General features: G+C 36.6%; 1 protein-coding gene across 1 annotated transcript in view; it reads left to right on the forward strand.

The window, feature by feature from the left end:
* The first annotated feature begins 7,434 nt into the window (after positions 1 to 7,434).
* Positions 7,435 to 19,602, forward strand: part of LOC121426240 (rho GTPase-activating protein 6-like) — a 125,303-nt gene continuing 113,135 nt past the window's right edge. The window contains exon 1 of the mRNA XM_041622848.1: positions 7,435 to 8,505. Within this exon, the coding sequence (XP_041478782.1) occupies positions 7,435 to 8,505 (1,071 nt within the window). The remainder of the gene's footprint in view (positions 8,506 to 19,602) is intronic.

Genomic DNA, 19,602 nt, shown 5'->3' on the forward strand with positions numbered 1-19,602 from the left:
TGGCCTACTTCAAGCCGTTTCGGCATGTGTTAATATTCCCCCACCTATGAATTCTCAACAAAGACACCCACACGTCAAGGTTTCCGAGAAAACTTGTTTTTTACTTGAATTAGTAAAAATGAGAAAATATTAGAATCGTTGGAAATCAAGCGCTTATTTTGTATCTTGACTTTTCAAGCTTCACCTCCTTTGAAATAATCTATACGGGTTTCAAAGAAAATAGCCTAAATAGTCTAACCTTGAAGTACTTTCGTCACTATCTTGCAGATAAAACTTTTACTTGTTTTAATCGTTCATAATTGACAATATTGGTTTCACGGGCCTTAAACATTCCTATAGACTCGTGTGTTAAATTGGCACTTTAAAAAAAATCATTAAAAATAAGGATGGAATTTTGGGTCGAATGTTTTCTACCATTGGATAGGATATATATCTGGCAATCCATATCTGACTAAAATTTTGGAAAAATTATTTTTTACCAGAACGATTTCTTTCCCGAAACAAGTCGATATTCTTTCTAACTTCCAGTTTGGTTTCAGAGATAAGCATAGTACTGTTCACACTTATTGTCTTTTATTGAGAAAGTTGCACATTCAATTGACTCGTACTCCGACACCGTGGGTATACTCCAAAGCATTTGACAAGATTAATCACAACATATTACTTCATATCTCTCCCATATTAGTGTTCGTCAAAAGGCCCTGGAGTGGTTCGGGAGTTTTCTTTCTAACAGAAAACAATAAGTATTATTAATTGAACAAACGTCTGAATTTAAAGACATAACATGTGGTGTCCCACAAGAAAGCCTGTTGGGCCCATTTTTTGTGTGTTAACGATTTCATAATATGTGTGCTAAATATTCGTCGTTTGAGTTCATTTGCAGACGAAACTAATTTATTTATTTTTCACACCACAATCCCAATGTTCTTGTAAATGTTATCAATGCAGAGTTACGGAACATAATACACAGTGAATAAGGGCTAATAAATCATCACTGAATCTATATCATATTTCGTTTAGTAACTCAGTCTCATTACCCACAAATACTATATTTGACAATACCTCTTTAAAACAAGCCTCCCATGCTAAATTTCTCAGTGTTTTAGTAGACAATAAACTTTCGTGGAAATTACAACTTGAAAATATCTGGAAAATAGTCTTTCGGAAAATTAGTATAATCAACATCTTCCACAATCTTTGTTCATGCTCTATTCATCCCTTATTCTACCATATTTGAACTACAGCCTTCTTGTTTTGGGCATCTCACGTCAAACATGCATAGAAAGAATTTCATCACTACATAAGATAGTTATCCGTATCATTTGCAATGCACCTACAAGTACTGACTCCCTATTCTTTGAACACATCTTAAAAATCAAAGATCTCTTTTTAGTTCAACGTGGTGATTTTATGTTGGTTAATTAAATAATTATTTAATTAATTAATTAAATTTTCGTTGTGGGTGTGTAAAATTATATGGCTCAAATAGCCCTAACTCGATCAACCAACCACATTAATAATCATTAACTGTTTTGTTTAACAGAAGTTTTATAGAAAGTAATTTCTTTGCTTGAAGTTATTCCAAAACAGGTTTATTTTCGAATATCAATAATTTGTGCATAAAAACTGTTTTCTTTTCTTTTTGAAACAGAAGTTAACTTTAGGGAAGGGAAAAAATTGCTTATTGTCATACATTTTTGTCCATATAAATAAACAAACAATGATAAAAAAGATTTCAAATAAATAATACACGATAGCAATAATTATCTTTTATTTTCCCAATTTCAAATGAGAGAAGGGCGAAATCTCCTTCGTCGTCTGAGGTATCAATGCTTGACGGCGCCAAAAGAATATATAGGACACGCGTGCTATGACCATGTGACCCACCATAGCTTATAGTGAATAGCGAATAGCGATTACCGTATAGCGTATAACTTATATGTAAACACAATCTAATAGTAGAAGTATGTGTAGTAGTAGTAGTAGTATAGTAGTAGTAGTATAGTGGCAGTAGTATAGTAGCAGTAGTAGTAGTAGTAGTAGTAGTAGAAGTAGTAGTAGTAGTAGTAGTAGTAGTTGTAGTAGTAGTAGTAGTAGTAGTAGTAGTAGTAGTAGTAGTAGTAGTAGTAGTAGTAGTAGTAGAATTAGTAGCACTAGTAGTAGTATAGTAGTAGTATAGTAGCAATAGTAGTTGTAGTAGTAAAGTAGTAGTATAGTAGCAGAAGTATAGTAGTAGTATAGTAGCGGTAGTAGTAGCAGTAGTAGTAGTAGTAGAAGTATAGTAGTAGCACTTCTAGTAGTAGTAGTAGTTGTTGTTGTAGTAGTAGTAGTAGTAGTAGTAGTAGTAGTAGTAGTAGTAGTAGTAGTAGTAGTAGTAGTAGTAGTAGTAGTAGTAGTAGTAGTAGTAGTAGTAGTAGTATAGTAGTAGTAGTAGTAGTAGTAGTAGTAGTAGTAGTAGTAGTAGTAGTAGTAGTAGTATAGTAGCAGTAGTAGTAGTAGTAGAAGTAGTACTTGTAGTAGTAGAAGCAACAGCAGCAGCAGTTGGTTGTGTTTCTGTTGTTGTTGTTGAAGTTGTAGCGTTAGAAGTATTAATTATGGTTGTTTTTATGTTAAAGGTTTTATAATAGGCCTACATTAGCATTTTGACGCTTACATAACCATTTTATTTTTACCTCGTCCCTGTCTTTGCACGTATGGTAATCTTACAATGTAGGCGTACATGAAACGGTTTCCTCATTTTTCTGTAATATGTCGATTTTCTGTTATCAAAAAAAAATAGAAGTCAATCAAGGAAGTAATATCAAAAGCTATGACTTTCGCCCCTCTACAATCATAATAAGTACAAATACAATCCAACATATAATTCACATTTCTGACCATGATTCGTCAACGATCATTGAATTTATCTCAAAGAACCATACTTATGAATAACTGTCAAATTGCTATATTTCAAATGAAACAGAAGCAAGATAGAGAAGTTCCAATGTAAGACTTTCAACAACAAAAAACTGTTCCTATACAATATAAGTGGAGGCCTACACATTTAAATGACAAATTTCATAATTACTGTTCCCAATTCATACTTCGAGGAGACCTTTCTAATCCCTTTTTACCGAACCTCTTCTTATCTGAATATGAATCTTGCTTGGTTTGGTTTGACTTGACTGTATGGAAATTGGAGAGTGCGGAGGACAGTCGTCTTGAGTTTCAAAGTCGTATCCCAAGGTCGAGCATGATTTTGTGACGTCATAAGATTAAACATCAACGACTTCGTACGTTAAAATGGCGTACTTCACGTGAAGTACATTGAGGGAGCTCGTCCTTTGAATTCGGAGTTGTTTTTCATATTGGTTATTAGTTCTTGCAAGTTTAATGAAGAATGTTTCCCTTATATAGCCAGGATTACTGGATATTTGAAGAAGGAGTGCCTCGGTTTAGCATTCTTTACTTAATTCTTCATTTTTTTAATTTTATTGTGCACTTGAAAATCCACCTACACATTTTTAAGTGGAATTAATTTGGTTTCATACAAAAATAACCCCCTCTTTTATTTATTTCTGTCGTTACCGTATTTGAGCTGAATATTGGAGAGAAATATAAATATGACAAATTCTATTTTGCGGTGATTATTTTCTCTTGCTAGCTTTCCTTATGTAACAATAATCTTCAACACTCCTTTGCTATGCCGCCTCCCTCACTCCCTCCACCCCCTCTCTCTTTACCCATTTAAACACCTTTTTATACATGCATGTTTGGTATAATGCTGTGTCTTATTCTTTTTTTGCAATAATAATGCATGTGAAAAAATATATAGTTGTTTATGTTTTATTTAATTATTTTTTATTTATTTACTTATTCATTTATTTATCATTCATTATTTTTTTAACTTATTTATTTATTTTTTTTTATGTATGTATCTATACTGTATTTCTGTATTTATTTATCTATTTATTCATTCTCTCACTTGGGGTGCTTTGCATTACATTTATGTATGGGTGATGCGAGCTAAGGTGGATATTATGGGTGTGTGTGTTTTACATCCCATGGATGCGAATAGAATATATCGTAGTTTAAAGGGATGTTCCAGGCTGGAGATACTTATATCTCACTAAATAGAGTAAAATTCACAAAGCAAAGTGCTGAAAATTTGATCCAAATTTTGATAACAAGTAAAGTTATTAAATTTTAAAGATTTGCATTATTCCGGTGAAACAGTTCTAGGCATGTCTTTATGAATATTCATTAGGTGGGCTGATGACATCATATCCCAACTTGTTCTTGTGTATTCTATTATATGAAATTAGGTGTATTCAAATTTTTTCTACCAAGAACTGAAATAATTGGATTGACAACTTACTGATTAAGTGCATTAGTTATTTACTGCCGCAACTTATTTCATCAAAATGGAGACACATCATTTGCACTTGTATGAAAAAATGAAACATTTATGATTTTATGCAATAAGCTAAGAAAAAGGAAAGTGGGGATGTGACATCATCAGCCCACCTAATGATCATGATGATGTGCAAATAACTATTATCACAAAATATTGATAAACTTTCAAATTCAATAACTTCGTTATTTGTTTGAAAAAATTTTCAGAATTTTGTTCTGTGAATTTTTACTCTATTTATTTAGGTATAAATATTTTCATCCCGGACTATCCCTTTAGTACGTTAGGTGATTAATAATTCATAACAATTCAGCTCCGTTTGAAGGAGAAGCATTGTCCAATAAAAAAAGTACGGTGGCGACGGGACACCGAAAATTTTATCTAAAACTATTGAAATTCAATAGTTTCTGAAGCATTATTTTAAACATGTATATGTTCTCATTAATTCTATTCAAATATCTGACCGATTGAACCCCTAATTGTTGTCACATATTTGAACCGTCTTTTTTTTGTTATTCGTGTAGGCCAAACAGAATGTATCAAGAGGATCAAATATTTTCTCAAAAGTGTAGTTTTGTAGCTGTCTCGGGTTGTTGTTTTTTTTCTTCACAAATCGTAGACAAATCCAAAATGACTGCAGCGATGTGTTCTTAAATGTCTCGTTCACTCCAATGAAAATATAAATGTATAATAAATAGAGGAAAATCAAACCAACGTTATAAACTCAATGAAAATCTTATGTACGATAAGAAGTCAAGGTTTCACTTCATTTATGTTGGTATGATAGCAAGTCTTGCTTGAATATCACCTTTCATTGGAAAAGAGCCAATCGAAAAGCATAATTTTCACTCTTGCCATGGTAGTTGCCATTCCAGGAAGACTTGTTAGCAAAGCAAAATATCTTGTGAAATGGGGTCCAGGGCCCATTGCAGAATACGTTGCAATCAATTATAACTCTAAAAATCATGTGCAACTTGATTTGCAACCAATCAACAGCGGCATTTGGGAATTGCGATTGCTTTCTTGCTTGCGTTTGAATGCAAATCTTTCTGCAACGGAGGGAACCGATGATGTCTCACACTCGGTATTTCTTTGTATGTTATTATTATGAAATATGATTTTTTTGCCCTCAAAGAATGTAAAAACTTGTGTGATGGCCCGTGGAAAATGTAAAATTATAATCATTTTATGATTCAATGTGATTTGGTTGAGATTTTTCTTATCATGAAATCTATGAAAATTGAATCTTAAATATGTCATAGAATAAAGTAGATATTCCTTTAAAAAAGAAAGTGAGAGGGTATGATGTCATTGACTCCCTCATTTAGATGATGACAGGATGTGCATAATCGTTATGTGCAAAATTTAAATTTAAAGAGCCCATAACGTTATACTTTTTTGGATGATTTATGGACAGGACTGGATCCTCCCCCTATCTACCCCCGTAAAAAGGTCACCAGTTACCAGTAATAATACCAACATGCAAATGAATTGTGGCTTTTGCACTCGAGACAGAGAGGGGAGAATCTCCACTCTCCACCAGCAAGGATTTTTCATGTAAAAACCCAATGCGACGGCATGGAGGAATATTGAACGGCGCCCCCTAGTGTTGGAATTTTATTATTATAATTATCTTCCTTTTCGCACTGAAGTAAATGTGCGTTGACGTTCCCTCTGAATGTGCTGAATGTGAACAAAAATCAGGAAATAAATTGTAAGGAGATAACTTGCTAATTGCGAAAAACAAACAACGACGACAGCAGAAGGCATAAGAAGGAGGGAGGGAGGGGACAGAGCACAGGGACAGAGAGGGAGGGGGAGTAGAAGACTGATTTTTACGAATCGGTAGGGCAGACAGACACAACAACAACAAAATAACGATTTAAAAGAAGAAAGGATGGATGCAAACCACAATCATGTAATATTCCAAGGATATTTGATTGTATCGTTATTATTTCTTTCAAAAAATTATTTAAAACAAGAAAGAAAAAGACATAATTAATCGACAATGACAAGTGTGCTTTAAACATTATAGAAAGCATTTAAGATATAACTTGACTAGATTTTTTTGTCAAAACAAAACGTCGCAGCAATTCGATGAAAGCACATAAGACGAGGCGAAAATGTTAAATATTGGACTGCTTAACGTTTCATGAACTTTGTCCTTATTTGGCATTACATTTCAAAATTTTCAGGCTGTTTCAGAATGGAACTTTAAGGGGTAAAGAAAAAATATCTGAATTTAAGCGTTAAAATGGGGGAGATGGTGTGTAAATCTTTGGATTGAAATGTCTATGCAATTTTGTTAGCATAATATAGGCATGTAAATGTATGATATGCACTGACCTCGAATATGCTAAATCGCTTGAATCTGGATTTCTGTATCGTGCTCACTCAACCTCTTTTCGGGCTGAGGGCGTGCGCATCACCTCAGTGCGCAACTGCCCGCAGACTTCGTACCTTTTCTCAACACTCTCAATGCTCGCCCGCACAATGAAGGCACCGATCAGTCAATAGTTACTCTTCGTGCGTTCAATCAGCTCGGACGCACTGACCAGGAGGAACGCTATTTGAGATGTATTTGTCAGTTGCCAAGATTGCTTTATTTGATGTGCCAAAGATATATTTTATTGACAAATCGTTCTTGTGATTGTTTGCCGTAAATTTAACTTGTATTATGATTAATATACTGAGCTTTCTTTGTTGACTTATCGCTTTGTAATTCTATATAGAAGAATTTTGGATAAAACTCGCCCGACGTCGTCTGCTAGTTATTTTGTGTTCGGTGTTTTCCATCAGTATATCTGCAACGTTTTCGAACACATCGCACCTCATTCCATTTTAACCCATAGTTCGCAGTGTTGAATAGTAAGTTATCAACACTTGCCTCGCTCTCCGTTAATGAGGTTTCGTATCGTGTCAAAGTTCAGAATGACTTCATAAATTTACACCTTCTCTCCCCGAACTGCAGTGATTTCAAAGGACCATTATATCAGGAATATAACAAACCATTTCTCGACAGGGAGACGGTGATTTATACTATGGAATTTAGTCACCAGCGACATAACCCCAGCAATGTCGGTAGTGTATTGATTGAACCTCCAAGCAACCTCTCTCCGACGTCGATCCATAGTCCTCGAAAGACGACAAGGTTTCACGGTGGGCGATGTATGACGTCGAGCACGCAAACCATGGATTGGCCACTGACCTACGATGAATTAGATGACTCTTTCGGAATGTCCGTCAAGGATATAGAATATCTGGACTCGGACGAGAGTTCGTCGTCGGATTCGCCCGACAGCGAAGGTACGGCGACGTCCGCTGTATCGGCACTTGACGCGAAAAATCGTGTCTCAAGACCGAAGACGTTGGACCTTCGCCGAGAAGTACTGGTGTATCGCACAACCGGTCCAACTCTCCCAAGGGAACACCTGAAGTTAAGGTCTACCAAAAGCCTAGAACCTACTCCAACAGGGCGAGATTCCTGTAAGATAAATGGAGCTATTAAATATAAGGAGGAACCCCCTTCAGGTCGAATGACCGCAACGGGGCCTGGATCTAGTCCAGCTTTGGTCACGAATTCGACGGCTCTCCAGCTCCCAAAACCCAAGCAAAAGCTACGAGCTGTGCGGTCATTGGATACCACACTCCTGCACAAAACCGACAACAGCGACCAAGGAAATGACTCCGACCATTCCGCCAAAGCTTCAGGGGATTCCTACAGTCCATCCCCTTCGACAAAGCGTCGATTTCCTTACCTTCAGAAGCTTGCCGCCAGCATGCGAGTTGGTGGGCATCACCACCATCAGCATCACCACAGCAGTAGCTCCACGGGGAGTTCACCGAGTCCCATCTGCGAGAGTCCCGATGGAGGTGTCTTTGACGACAGTCCCTTCTCCCCTTCCTCGCCGAATCACCTAACCTCTAAATCATCCACTGATAGTCTCACGTCTCCTTCTTCCCCTTCAGTAATGCACCGGATGAAGCTCCCCGGCTCGCCCAGTCAGAAACTCAACCCTAGGAAGCTATGGCGTGGCAAGGGACATCACCAACACCATCACGGCAAGCTCCAGGCTGGGCCTGTTCTCACCAATTCTTTCTGGGCCCCTGTGGTGAGTACTCCCTTCTCTTATCGTAAATGTGCATGCATGGTGAATGCTACAGTCACACTCACTAAACTGACTCCATACCGACAAAATCTAGTACGTTATTACCAATGGCATACCATCGGTCGGTTTGGAGTCAGTTTCGTGGGTGCGACTGAGGAGTCAGTGTGGTCTCGACCCCGACTTGCAAAGAGTTACAATCGATCCAATCAATCGCAACTCTATCGATATCCAATGGTGTCATAATTTTTTTCTACAAGAAATGTTCAAATGTCCTTTGTAAATAAAGGGGAACACACGAAAACTTGTCAAGAAAACGATGAACGTATAATATACACCATATCTAGAATAAAAGAAATAAACAAACATTTTAGATGCACGTGGGCTTTGCTGGCTTTCCATAGTTGAGGTTGATCAGATCAATGGCAACTCTTTGTAAGACGGGGCCCTGTTGTTGACATTGTGAATGAGATGTAACGAATAATGACAAATGATCTGGGGAGCGTTTCATCAACACTTTTGTCCGCCAAATTGTCAGATCTGACAGCTTTCCTTGATTCTGATTGGTAGATAGTCAGTGCTACTTTGGTAATTGTCCGACAATTCCTTTCATGAAACGCCCCAAGATTTTTTTTTTGTCGTCACCACTCCACATATCGGCAAACGGAAAGTAAATTTTCAACAAAGTCATCCTGGTAAATCGCGCATTTTAAAACATTCGTTTCATAACCGTACGGGAAAGATAAAGTCCGAAAAGCAGCACGCCATAAAACTAAAAAAATCATATACAGTGTATACCGTTAGACTGTGTTGATAGTTAGGCTAATAAATTCTATCAAATATTTTAACACTGAAGTGTACGATATTCTGAACGATTAGTATTATAGCGTGTTACAATTGCTAGATTAATCTGATCAGGCATAGATGAAGACTGTTACTACCTATCCGTTTAGCTTGCGTATTATTCGGCCGTTGTGGGTTTTGGTGGTGAATCACTTGATAAAGGATAATAAGATGTGTGAAAATATGTCAATCCTATTTTAGATTTTAGAAAATTCGGTATTTCGAATATCTCTGAGAATTGAACACGGCATGCGAGAGTTGTCACCGCTGACGAAAATGATAACAGTAAAGAAAATTGAATAATAAGGTGTCGTGTAAACTGGAAGGATGACAACGTTGAAGAACAAGATCATTACTTTTTTCTACCTTCAAATACTTACTCGAATATAAAACAAAAATCATGTTGTCCGCTGTAGAATAAAACTGGCAATTACAGGAAAATTTGGGGGGAAACAATCCCATTTGTCTAATTGAAATGTTGAAAAGAGAGCGGACTTACGTATTGATCGTATGAATATTTCATATTTTCAGTTTGATGCCAACGCTTTGTATCAAATCAATTACGCATTTACACATTACTATATCCTCAATAAATGTCGCCAAAGTGTTTCTAAATCCATTAAAACTAGCTTCTGGGCATGATTAACACCATACATTGTATACATTTAAATTTTCTGAGGCCCTCGTTTTTTCTGCTGTTTTCTATCAATTTTCAATTTATCTATGATCCACGCTCTAAACCACAATCATAAACTATATTAATAAGTGATATTGGGAGATCTATTGCTGAAGGCAAACCCTCACACCGCTGCGAATGTTTTGTTTTCTATGTAAAAAAATTATCATTACTGCAGACAAACACAAAATCCCGGTGATTAAATTCGATCGAGGTTTAGACCATGAGAGATATCGAAATCAAAATGAAGCCTGCAACATTATGAACCTACTTGTTTTGGGGTAAATGGACGAAACGGTTCCTGTAATCATGATCTCCAAGCAGTCGTGCGATTGTCTACGATTCGAAACTGTTGGACTTTATTTGCATGAAATTCATATGCAGCGCATTCAGAACCTGAATCAAGCAGACTTGATTTGCAAAAAAAAATAGTTTTAATCTTATGCCTCAGTTACACAAACGATATCGCCTCGAGACCAATCAAAGCTATCAAAGTCATTTCAAATATCATATCGTTGGTCGGTTTGAGGTTAGGGTTCTTTGGTGTTACTGTATTGCATAATGCTATTACGATTTATTACCAAAATCGGATTTCCGTGGATCGTTTAGTGTCATTCGGGATTAAGGTAAGAATGGAAATGATCACATTAAGAGAATCAACGACTATAAATAACCTTGTAGAATCATCGGGTTTTAAAAAATAACTTCTGAGTATAGACTATAAACTGAGTGGACATCCAAAATGAATAGGCTATATAGTTGGCACTATAAACGCACCATTCTACTATATCCTGTCCAAATGAGGGGACTTACGAGTGACTGCCGAGTCTTCAAGCACCGTCCCCACATGTGTCGGTAACCGTGTGAGGTGTGATTACTGAAGCCAGATATTGTCCCGTTATCTCTGTCCATTGATTGCCGACACATCTTGTTGATGATATCGATTAGGGATTACCCTCGCTCCAATTGTAATGGGTGCTGGATGCGCCTTTGGAGGAGGGAGAGGAGGAGGAGGAGGCCATTGAGGGGGTTTTTGAGGAGTAATTGGTTCGGAGATCCAAGTGATCATGGAATCATTGGTATTGGTGGAGAATGGCATAGAGGTGTAAATACCATATTGGTGATTACCCCCCTCCTCCCCTCTCTCTGTGAATTAATGCAGTGGGGATAAAATGTGCCTTTTTGAAGAGGGGGTATCGATGTAGTTGGGAGGGTTGACCGCAAGGAAATGAAAATATTTGTGGTGTAGGTAATCGCAATAATCATTATAGTAACTAGGATGTAATGCCCGAAACCGAGTCTAAACCAACCGATGATAATTATATTTTTACAAGGAGTTACGATTGATCCGATCAATCACAACTATGGATGGCCAGCAAGGTCAATATCTAAAATGCAAATTTGTTCAAAATATTTTCTAGATATGATGTATATTCATACATTCATCGTTCTATCAACGATATTGATTGGATCAATCGTAAATCTTTCTAAGACGGGGCACATCATAGTCAATGGATGTATAAACGATTTAAAACCAAATCAGTGTTTGCCCCCATTTTCCAACTACACTGGACGTAGGTTGGTACCCCCTTTGAGAAACCTTAAGACGAAGATGGGTGGGTGACCATTGGAATATCATTGGTAATCTTCGACTGGGACGTTACCAAGACAGTGCTGATCTCATACCAAGTAGGCTCTTTTCTTAATTGTTCGTTTGACACGGTGTGAGCATAGACCCTACTGGGAAATCTTAGTAGGGTCCATGATGTGGCTAATCTAGGCCTAGAAGTTTATGAAATCGTGACATAATGTCATTTTAATTGGGCAGGGCCTACTAAATTCTACTGATTCTCATTGGTATTTTGATCATGAGTCGAGTAAGTTGGATGCACTTTAAATGCGGACATGCTAGGGCATCGCAAATGTGTGATCGAAGAAGAGTCATGTTGATGCATATCTTTGGGACCATTTTGGGTAAAGAGAGATAAAAACCTTCACCATGTGAGGATGATTTAAGTAGGACGGGGATCGTTCTTAATAAGTATGCAACTACTTCGAACTCTTGAAATAAGCGAATATCCTTTGATGTCTTAGATTTCTCCAAAAAGTTCTAAAGATTTTCTTGACAGATCTAAATTATTTTTTACGACGGAAGTCACGCCAATAAAAATGAAAAAAAAAATAGATAAGAGAAGACCAGCTAGTCGCAAGAGGATGTCTGGTGGCATTTTACTGCTTTATTGGGTATGCATAATATGATATGAACTTCATTAAGAATTGTAGATGTTAAATCCCGTGTATTCATCAAACCAGGAAGCTGTTTCATTTCGCTTTATATTTTGAGCTTGTTCATTTTTCTATTATGTCACCGAGCGAACATTGAACCCGATCAATTCGATGTCCTAAATTTCCTTTTGATGTTTTCTCGTGCATGTCGCCATTAACCTTCTTATTTCATAATGAAATATTATTTCTTTTGTCATCTTTTTTTTCAAACTGATAAGCATGGTGATCACATTGCAATGCATTCTTTGATTGACAACGGGTTACAATGCTTTACCGGTAACTTTAATTTTCATGTAACAAGATAGTGATTGTAGTACCCAGTCAATCCATTTAGATTTCATCATCTGATAAACGGCCATCTATTTTGTTAAATTCTCTGATAATTAGCAAATGTAGTTTATATTTACCTCAAAAGGAGTAGTTGTGGAAACCAAATAAATTTCTGGGAGAATGAACCTGAAATATTGTACAGATAATATGCAAATATTACGTCATGAACAGAAATGTAAAAAAAAGGAAATTCAGGGGAAGTGTCTTTTTCAGTTAATTAGAGATGATAATAACGTTTCATTGTTAAAAAAGGGGGGAAGGAAAAAACGGTTCTCCTAATTCATATTATCTCATATACGATTGTGCTGGGGACCGGCTATATTAGTAATCACGCTACTTTTTTTTCAAACTGACAATTTAAAACCCTTTTCCATTTTGATGGGCAGCTAAGCTTTTTGGAATAAAGGAAAGCGGATTATGCATTTCTATGAATTAAAAGTGGGCTTTGAATTACAGGATTCTAATAGGCTTTTAACTTGCATGTTTTAGTCTATATAAACTAAAGGTTCGCAATTTATGTATGTGTGCATATTGATTGCCTCATAAACCAAGGCGTGGTGATTATGCAAAGGAATAAACATTACGCAGTCAGATTGGTGAGATGTGTTCTACTTTCATTTTTTCAATACCTTGGGCCGTTTTCATGGATAGTAATAGTAAATTTGCCACCATGTTACGAACCATGGGAGCCTTGATATCTATTAGCTGTTGAGCCACGTTACCATGGTAATTACCGTAATGCAGAGTACATGGTCGACAACAGCTGCGCAAAGCGGGGAGGGGTGGGGTATAGACGGAATCAAAACTTATCTTTTCTAATGACAAATATACTCCTAATCCCCCATAAAAATACAACTGATTATTCCTTGATCGATTTTTGAAAGTACGATTAAAATATAGGCTATTTGATCAGATCCGTCGCTTCGCTGTCTTGATATTTTTGAAAATTTACCCAGTTTCTTGCCCCTTTTTCCTGGGAAAATAAATTTGCTTATGTGGAGAGAGTGGATGTATTACAGCAAAATGGAAGTATGTAGATCAAGAGGTATGCACTATGTACTCCTTGCCACCAAACGAATTTTACTTGTGGTATATTAAATATGACTGATATGACTGTGTGAAGCATTGAATTAATTTACTTTCTTTATATGACGTTTTCCTCATCTACCGCGGCACGGAAATTTGAAATATCGCTCGGCGCGACAACAAAACGTGTCAAACTTAGTCAACAAAATGAAATAACTGCTTTTCGAGAGAAAATGTATTGTTTATTAATGTAAGAGCGCGTGGGTAAACGAAGGACATTCCGAGCGCGAGCCGTTTTGCTCTTGATTAAATTCCCGCCTGAAAATTGACGACCCAGAAATGTATTTTTATTGAGGTAACGTGTAAAAAGAAAAGTTGATGGTTGGCGAAATGAGTTGTATTTGTTCGCCTGACATGCATCATCCATCAGATTCCCTACCCACTCGTGATTGGAGAGAGGCAAAATGTCAGATATTTGAAATCCGAAATCATGAGAGGGCGGTGAGATGTATAGTAGCCAGAGGAGAGAGATAATAGATGACATTGTAATAACGCCTTCACTTCGTAATCTTCGTATGATAAGTTCACCTTTTGTAGACTGTCTCTGTTGGTTAACCCCCCCCCCCCCTGGTCTGTCCTGGATGTTTAATTGTGGAAAATAACAAATGGAGATGAACTTCAGCTTTGATATTAATCTAGAAACTCACGTACCGGCACTTTGTTTACAGGTTCATTATCGCTCACCGATAAACAACCTGCTTGTTAAGTCGCCCTCGCATTCCGGCAAGAGAACAAAAAGTAAACATTATTTGTCGATTTACTGAGCTGCTTGTAAAAACCATTGTATAACCTATGTTCTTATAGTTTTGGAGAGCATTACAGGGAAGTCTAAATGATCCTCAAAACAATTGAAATATAAATACTGCATGCATGAAACACGAGAACCCCTGAATGGAAAAATGATAGTGGAAAAACACTCAATTAGTAAGTTAAATCTAATTCAGAAATAGACATAATGCATTTCATGACAGCTCTGTTTATGATTTGCTGGCAATAGTGACTTCCTTGTTTGATTCAAATGCTACAACAGTGCATTTCATCTAATAAAAAGGTTGTTGTCAAAATGGTGTTCATTTCGTGAAGAAACGAATCCTGGTTTAAAAGAAATTTGACATTGATTTATGGTAGGTATTCATTTCCCTAATCAATCATGATCCGGAGCTGTTCTGCTACAATTCATTCTGCATTTAGTAACAATGGCTAAATGTGTTGCAACCCGCTTCTTTTTCGTAAGAATATAGAAATGTTGCTCTGAGCGAGGGTTAGCCTGATTTTTAGGATCGATATGCCATGTGTTTACGACCGTATTTTATAGTTTAGTTTTAATTTGGCTGTTAAATATAAAGTAGTTGTATCTTGTATTCCTAAAAAAAGTTTATTGCTTATTGACAACATTCCCAAATCCCACAATCATAGAAAATACTGATTAAAAGAAATCAGAATATGTAATTCGAATAGAAGTACCTGAGGTTTATAAATCGTTTGTTTTCAGCGAGTAATATCTCTCGGATTGAATTGCCTCATCAAAACAAGGCTGGATTATCTTCAAATGTCAATATGTTTTAAACGAGGTTAATCTACTTTTTATCTGTATTCTTAGTTTGCGTATATACTGTACTTCTTGTCTAATTGGAGAGCTTTGTCGTATTGCTTTTTGATGGATACCTAATAATGACCGGGGACTACAAGCCCTTATTGCTATCATGATATGTCGTCGTTGCTATGTTAAAGTAACGTGATTGAATTGAAATAATCCCGCTGTAGCTCAGTATATTTTTTATCTAGTACATTCATACCACTCGGTCTCAAATTTTCCATCACCCTACAAACGAAAATATTGAAGCACCAGTTAAAAATAAGACCCCCCAAATACTAACTCAATGATGGCATAAAACTTGAACAAATTTAAGTTATTGTACATTTTGCGGATATTGTGTAATCGTAAATTTCCTACACAAGATGACTCTGTTGAGAAGCATTCCACTCAAAACCTCTTCTTTGACAAAAATAGTGACGAGATGCCATCCTTAATCATTAATATTTCCATGTCATCTTCTAAGATAAGGTCTGTACCTCTATTTGTCAAAGGCATTGCATTGATAATCATTATGAAAACTTCAGACGTTTTGTAACATTTTTAAGTGAAGGCATGATTGTCAATACATATTTGAAAAAATACCTGTTTTGTGGCTTGCGTCGTTTTGTCGAAGATTTGCAAAATTGACCTTCTCTAAACGTTTATGTCAGAACTAGATTGAAGGGGTCAAAATGCTAACACTGGTTTGACGTGGACCGTCGTGTCCAACTGCTCAAATTTACCTGTGGTGTAAGCTTCACAGTGACGTCATAATTTAGTCAGCCTATTTCTCATGTAATTTTCCAAATATTTAGGATAAATGTACAAAAGAAATACCAAGGAGGTAAAATAATCAAATAATATCGAGATCTTCGGAAATGTGTTAGATGAATAATATGAAGATTTGTGTTTTTGTACTTGTGATTCTCCAAGAAGGGAACAATAAGTGATATTTGAATGAAATGATTCAGTTTGGGTAACAAATAACTAACACTATATACTTACTTTATACACGAGTAAGTCCATTGATTCCTGTCATTCATTATAAAATTAAAGATTACTGCATGTTGTGACACTTAAATTACAGCTTTTAGTTTGCTTGTTGACAATACATGCTTCATGATTTCATAGTTGAATATATAACCCCAATCCCTGTGTGTGACTTTCATTAATCCGTTCGTGATTTCGAAGAGAATTTAAGTAATGTACAAACACTATTTATCTCAAAAGTAATGGCATGATTTTTACAAAATGACAGTCTTTTTGTAATGTTTATGCTCATTCCAAAATTTGACTCCTTCACTAAATTATGTCTGCCTGCTATAATATTATTATTATTGCCCTTCTTTATCATTTTAGGAAATTCAATATTCATCGTAGCGGTTTAGAAGTAAATTACTGGTAGTACATTTTCTTTGCGCTTACTGAAAGCTATACCGACAGAATTTATGTCGTTTTTATACGCAGTACAGCCTTCAAAGTTGTTACAACCCCTTAAATTACTCAGTATTGTATTAGGCCTTTTATAGCATGTATAGAGAGAAGGGGTGGGGCTGAGAATGGGTGCGGAATAGAGAGAGAGAGATTGAGATTTACACAAGTGATGTTCTGATCATCGAAACTTTATTACTGCTCAAAGGTTTCTAGAACCTCAGAGTATATGTCAAGAAGCTTCTATAAATGAAACTGCCTTGATTTTATTCTCTACATATAGCATTATAAAAACCTTCCCAAGTTAATGCGATGTTACGTTTCTTTTATGTTCGAACTTTCTGCTCGAAGCTAGATCTGCTTTGGTTATGATAAGTAAAGTCTCCTTCGAATACATCGGCGGAAATCTGAGCCCATCATAATTAGTAATGCTGGTATATGCATTAATTTTGCCTTATTCATGCTTCTAAAACGCCCCTGTCTTTCTTAAGGCTCAGACACCCTTCCAGAATACCAAGGAAACAGATGCAATCCTCTCGACAATATACTGCCCGACGTATTAACTGCGATATCTCTGGATTCTTTCAAACTTATTTCGTGTCGAGAAGTACGCATATATTTCACCTCTTACAGCGATTATATTTACAAGGAAGGATAGATATCGTGCTACAAATATTGTCCCTTGGTTTTTCTTGCTGTCATTCACAAACAAGTATGTTTTTCCAGCTCGTTTCGGATGGCACAACCGCGCAGCAGGATACCCGGATGGGCTAGCCTCAAGTTCAGTCAACAGTTTTTTTTACTTCATCTTGATTTCAATGTAATGACTGACAAGTACGTGAAATAATACTGTTTGATTGAAAATAAAATGGCAGTACAAATCTTGTTTTTATGACATGATATTGGTTCAGAAAAAAATAATGTTTTCATCGACGGTAACACAATAACAAAAGAACTGAGTGGAAACTGAAGAAGCCATGGCTTCCAGAAGTTCTTGTAGCAACACTTTCGGCACGCCTCTGATATAAGTGACTCCAGTTCTGAAATTAAATATGGTTCTTCATATTTCTCTTAATTTTTTTTATTTCTTAGTTTTTTCCGGCCGTTTTAGTTGTGTGGGTGTTGGTGGGTGTTGTACGGGGTGTGGGTATACACTGTGGTGTGTGTGAGTGCAAGGGTTTATGCCATTTCCACGAATGTATTCCTTTCTCTCCCTCTCTCTATGTCTCTTCTAGAAGATGTCAAAATGTAATCCAAATATTTGTATCTCTATATCTTCCTTCTCTCCTCTAGTTTCCTTTTCATTTTCATATTCGCTATCCGTTTTCTCATCTCAAAATTGCCATTAATCATTTGAGCCTAATTGTGCAATTACCGAGCAAGTCTTGAATTCTGTCGTCCATCTCTTCATCCTCCTCAAAATCCTTCAATCAATAAACATTTTCTTTCACCTATCCTTGTCCCATCCTTCTCTTCCTTTAAAATCCTCCTCCTCAGTCGGCGCCTCAGCCCCTCGTCATGATCGATATGTCAAAACAAAATGGCGGCCCCCAAGAAACACACTACCGTTTAATGAGCAAACGCTCTCAGACATGTTTATATCTAGGGTGAGTGGGGTTCAACTCAGTCGGGAGACGTATTGACCCACAATGCACCTCAAACATAAACCATCATCTTCTGAAGAAATTTTGATTAAGCTCTCTTGAATACAAGATGGTAAGGTGCGACCCTTCGGTCATGATTAGTGAGTAATGAAGCAACATTCATGTTGGGCACAGGTGACCTACTGATCTAGAGGGGTTCCCGGTGTCACAGTTCATAATCAACCGTGGGGTGTTGGGCGCCTCCCGAAGGAAATCATATTTCAGCCCCCAGGCTTTCCAAGAATATATCATTAGGATTCAATGTTCCATTGTATACATAATAAACAATGGAAGTCTCAATCCCAATGCTGCTACAAGAGTTAAGTTACAACACGTTAAACATTCATGCAGCAGAATTTGCCGGAAAAAAAACTTCATCATGATCTTTCTAAAGGTGTGCAACTCTGGATATTTCCTTCACGAGCCATGCCCGTTGCCTCTATTAAAAACTTAGAGTTCATTGTTCATTCTTAATCTTTTTTTAATTGTCAAAATATCATGGGGAGTGTTTTGGTATGGAGCTGATTAATGCATATAGTCTATACTGGGCATTGGAATCATTCATTTGGGTTATGATAATGTGCCATATCAGTTGAATACGTAATTAACCTCATTTAGGGTGTTTTGCAGGGTTGATTGCCAACGGATTCATTAGGTTTGACTTCCTTTTGGTCTTCCTGAATAACTCATCGATAGATTTAATGAAGGAAAATTGTGAATGACCACGATTATAAAATCTGGACTGCATCACATTGCTTTTACTTTCCTGTGTACTTTCGGTATTTCATATAAGCGTCGAATCAGAGGCAAACAAAATAACCAACCTCAGCTCATTATGTCCAAGTTTATCAATGAAGATTTTAAAATACAGACCTCCATTAATAATACTATTTTCTGATATGAAACAAAGCTCAAGAAAATAGTCCCTCTCATTTTTTGCAAACGTAAATGTTATATATTAGAGACGAATCTTTGTCACAATCTTGATTCACCCTTCGCCAATGTCTGTTGGCCTAGATGATTTGGCTTTTCCCCTCTATATAATCCTTTACCGCCCAGAGAGAGTTGGAATTTTGTTTATCACTTGGTGACAAATTGCGACATGGCTTATTATGAAAGTGAATAAATGATGGTGAGACTAAACCACTGTCAACAGGAAAGCAGATACAATTACGTAACAATATCTGATCATTCTTATACACTTTCAGGAAGTAAATCAGCTTTCACTTTTG

The sequence above is a fragment of the Lytechinus variegatus genome, chromosome 1, assembly GCF_018143015.1.
Source record: "Lytechinus variegatus isolate NC3 chromosome 1, Lvar_3.0, whole genome shotgun sequence".
NCBI lineage: Eukaryota > Metazoa > Echinodermata > Echinoidea > Temnopleuroida > Toxopneustidae > Lytechinus > Lytechinus variegatus.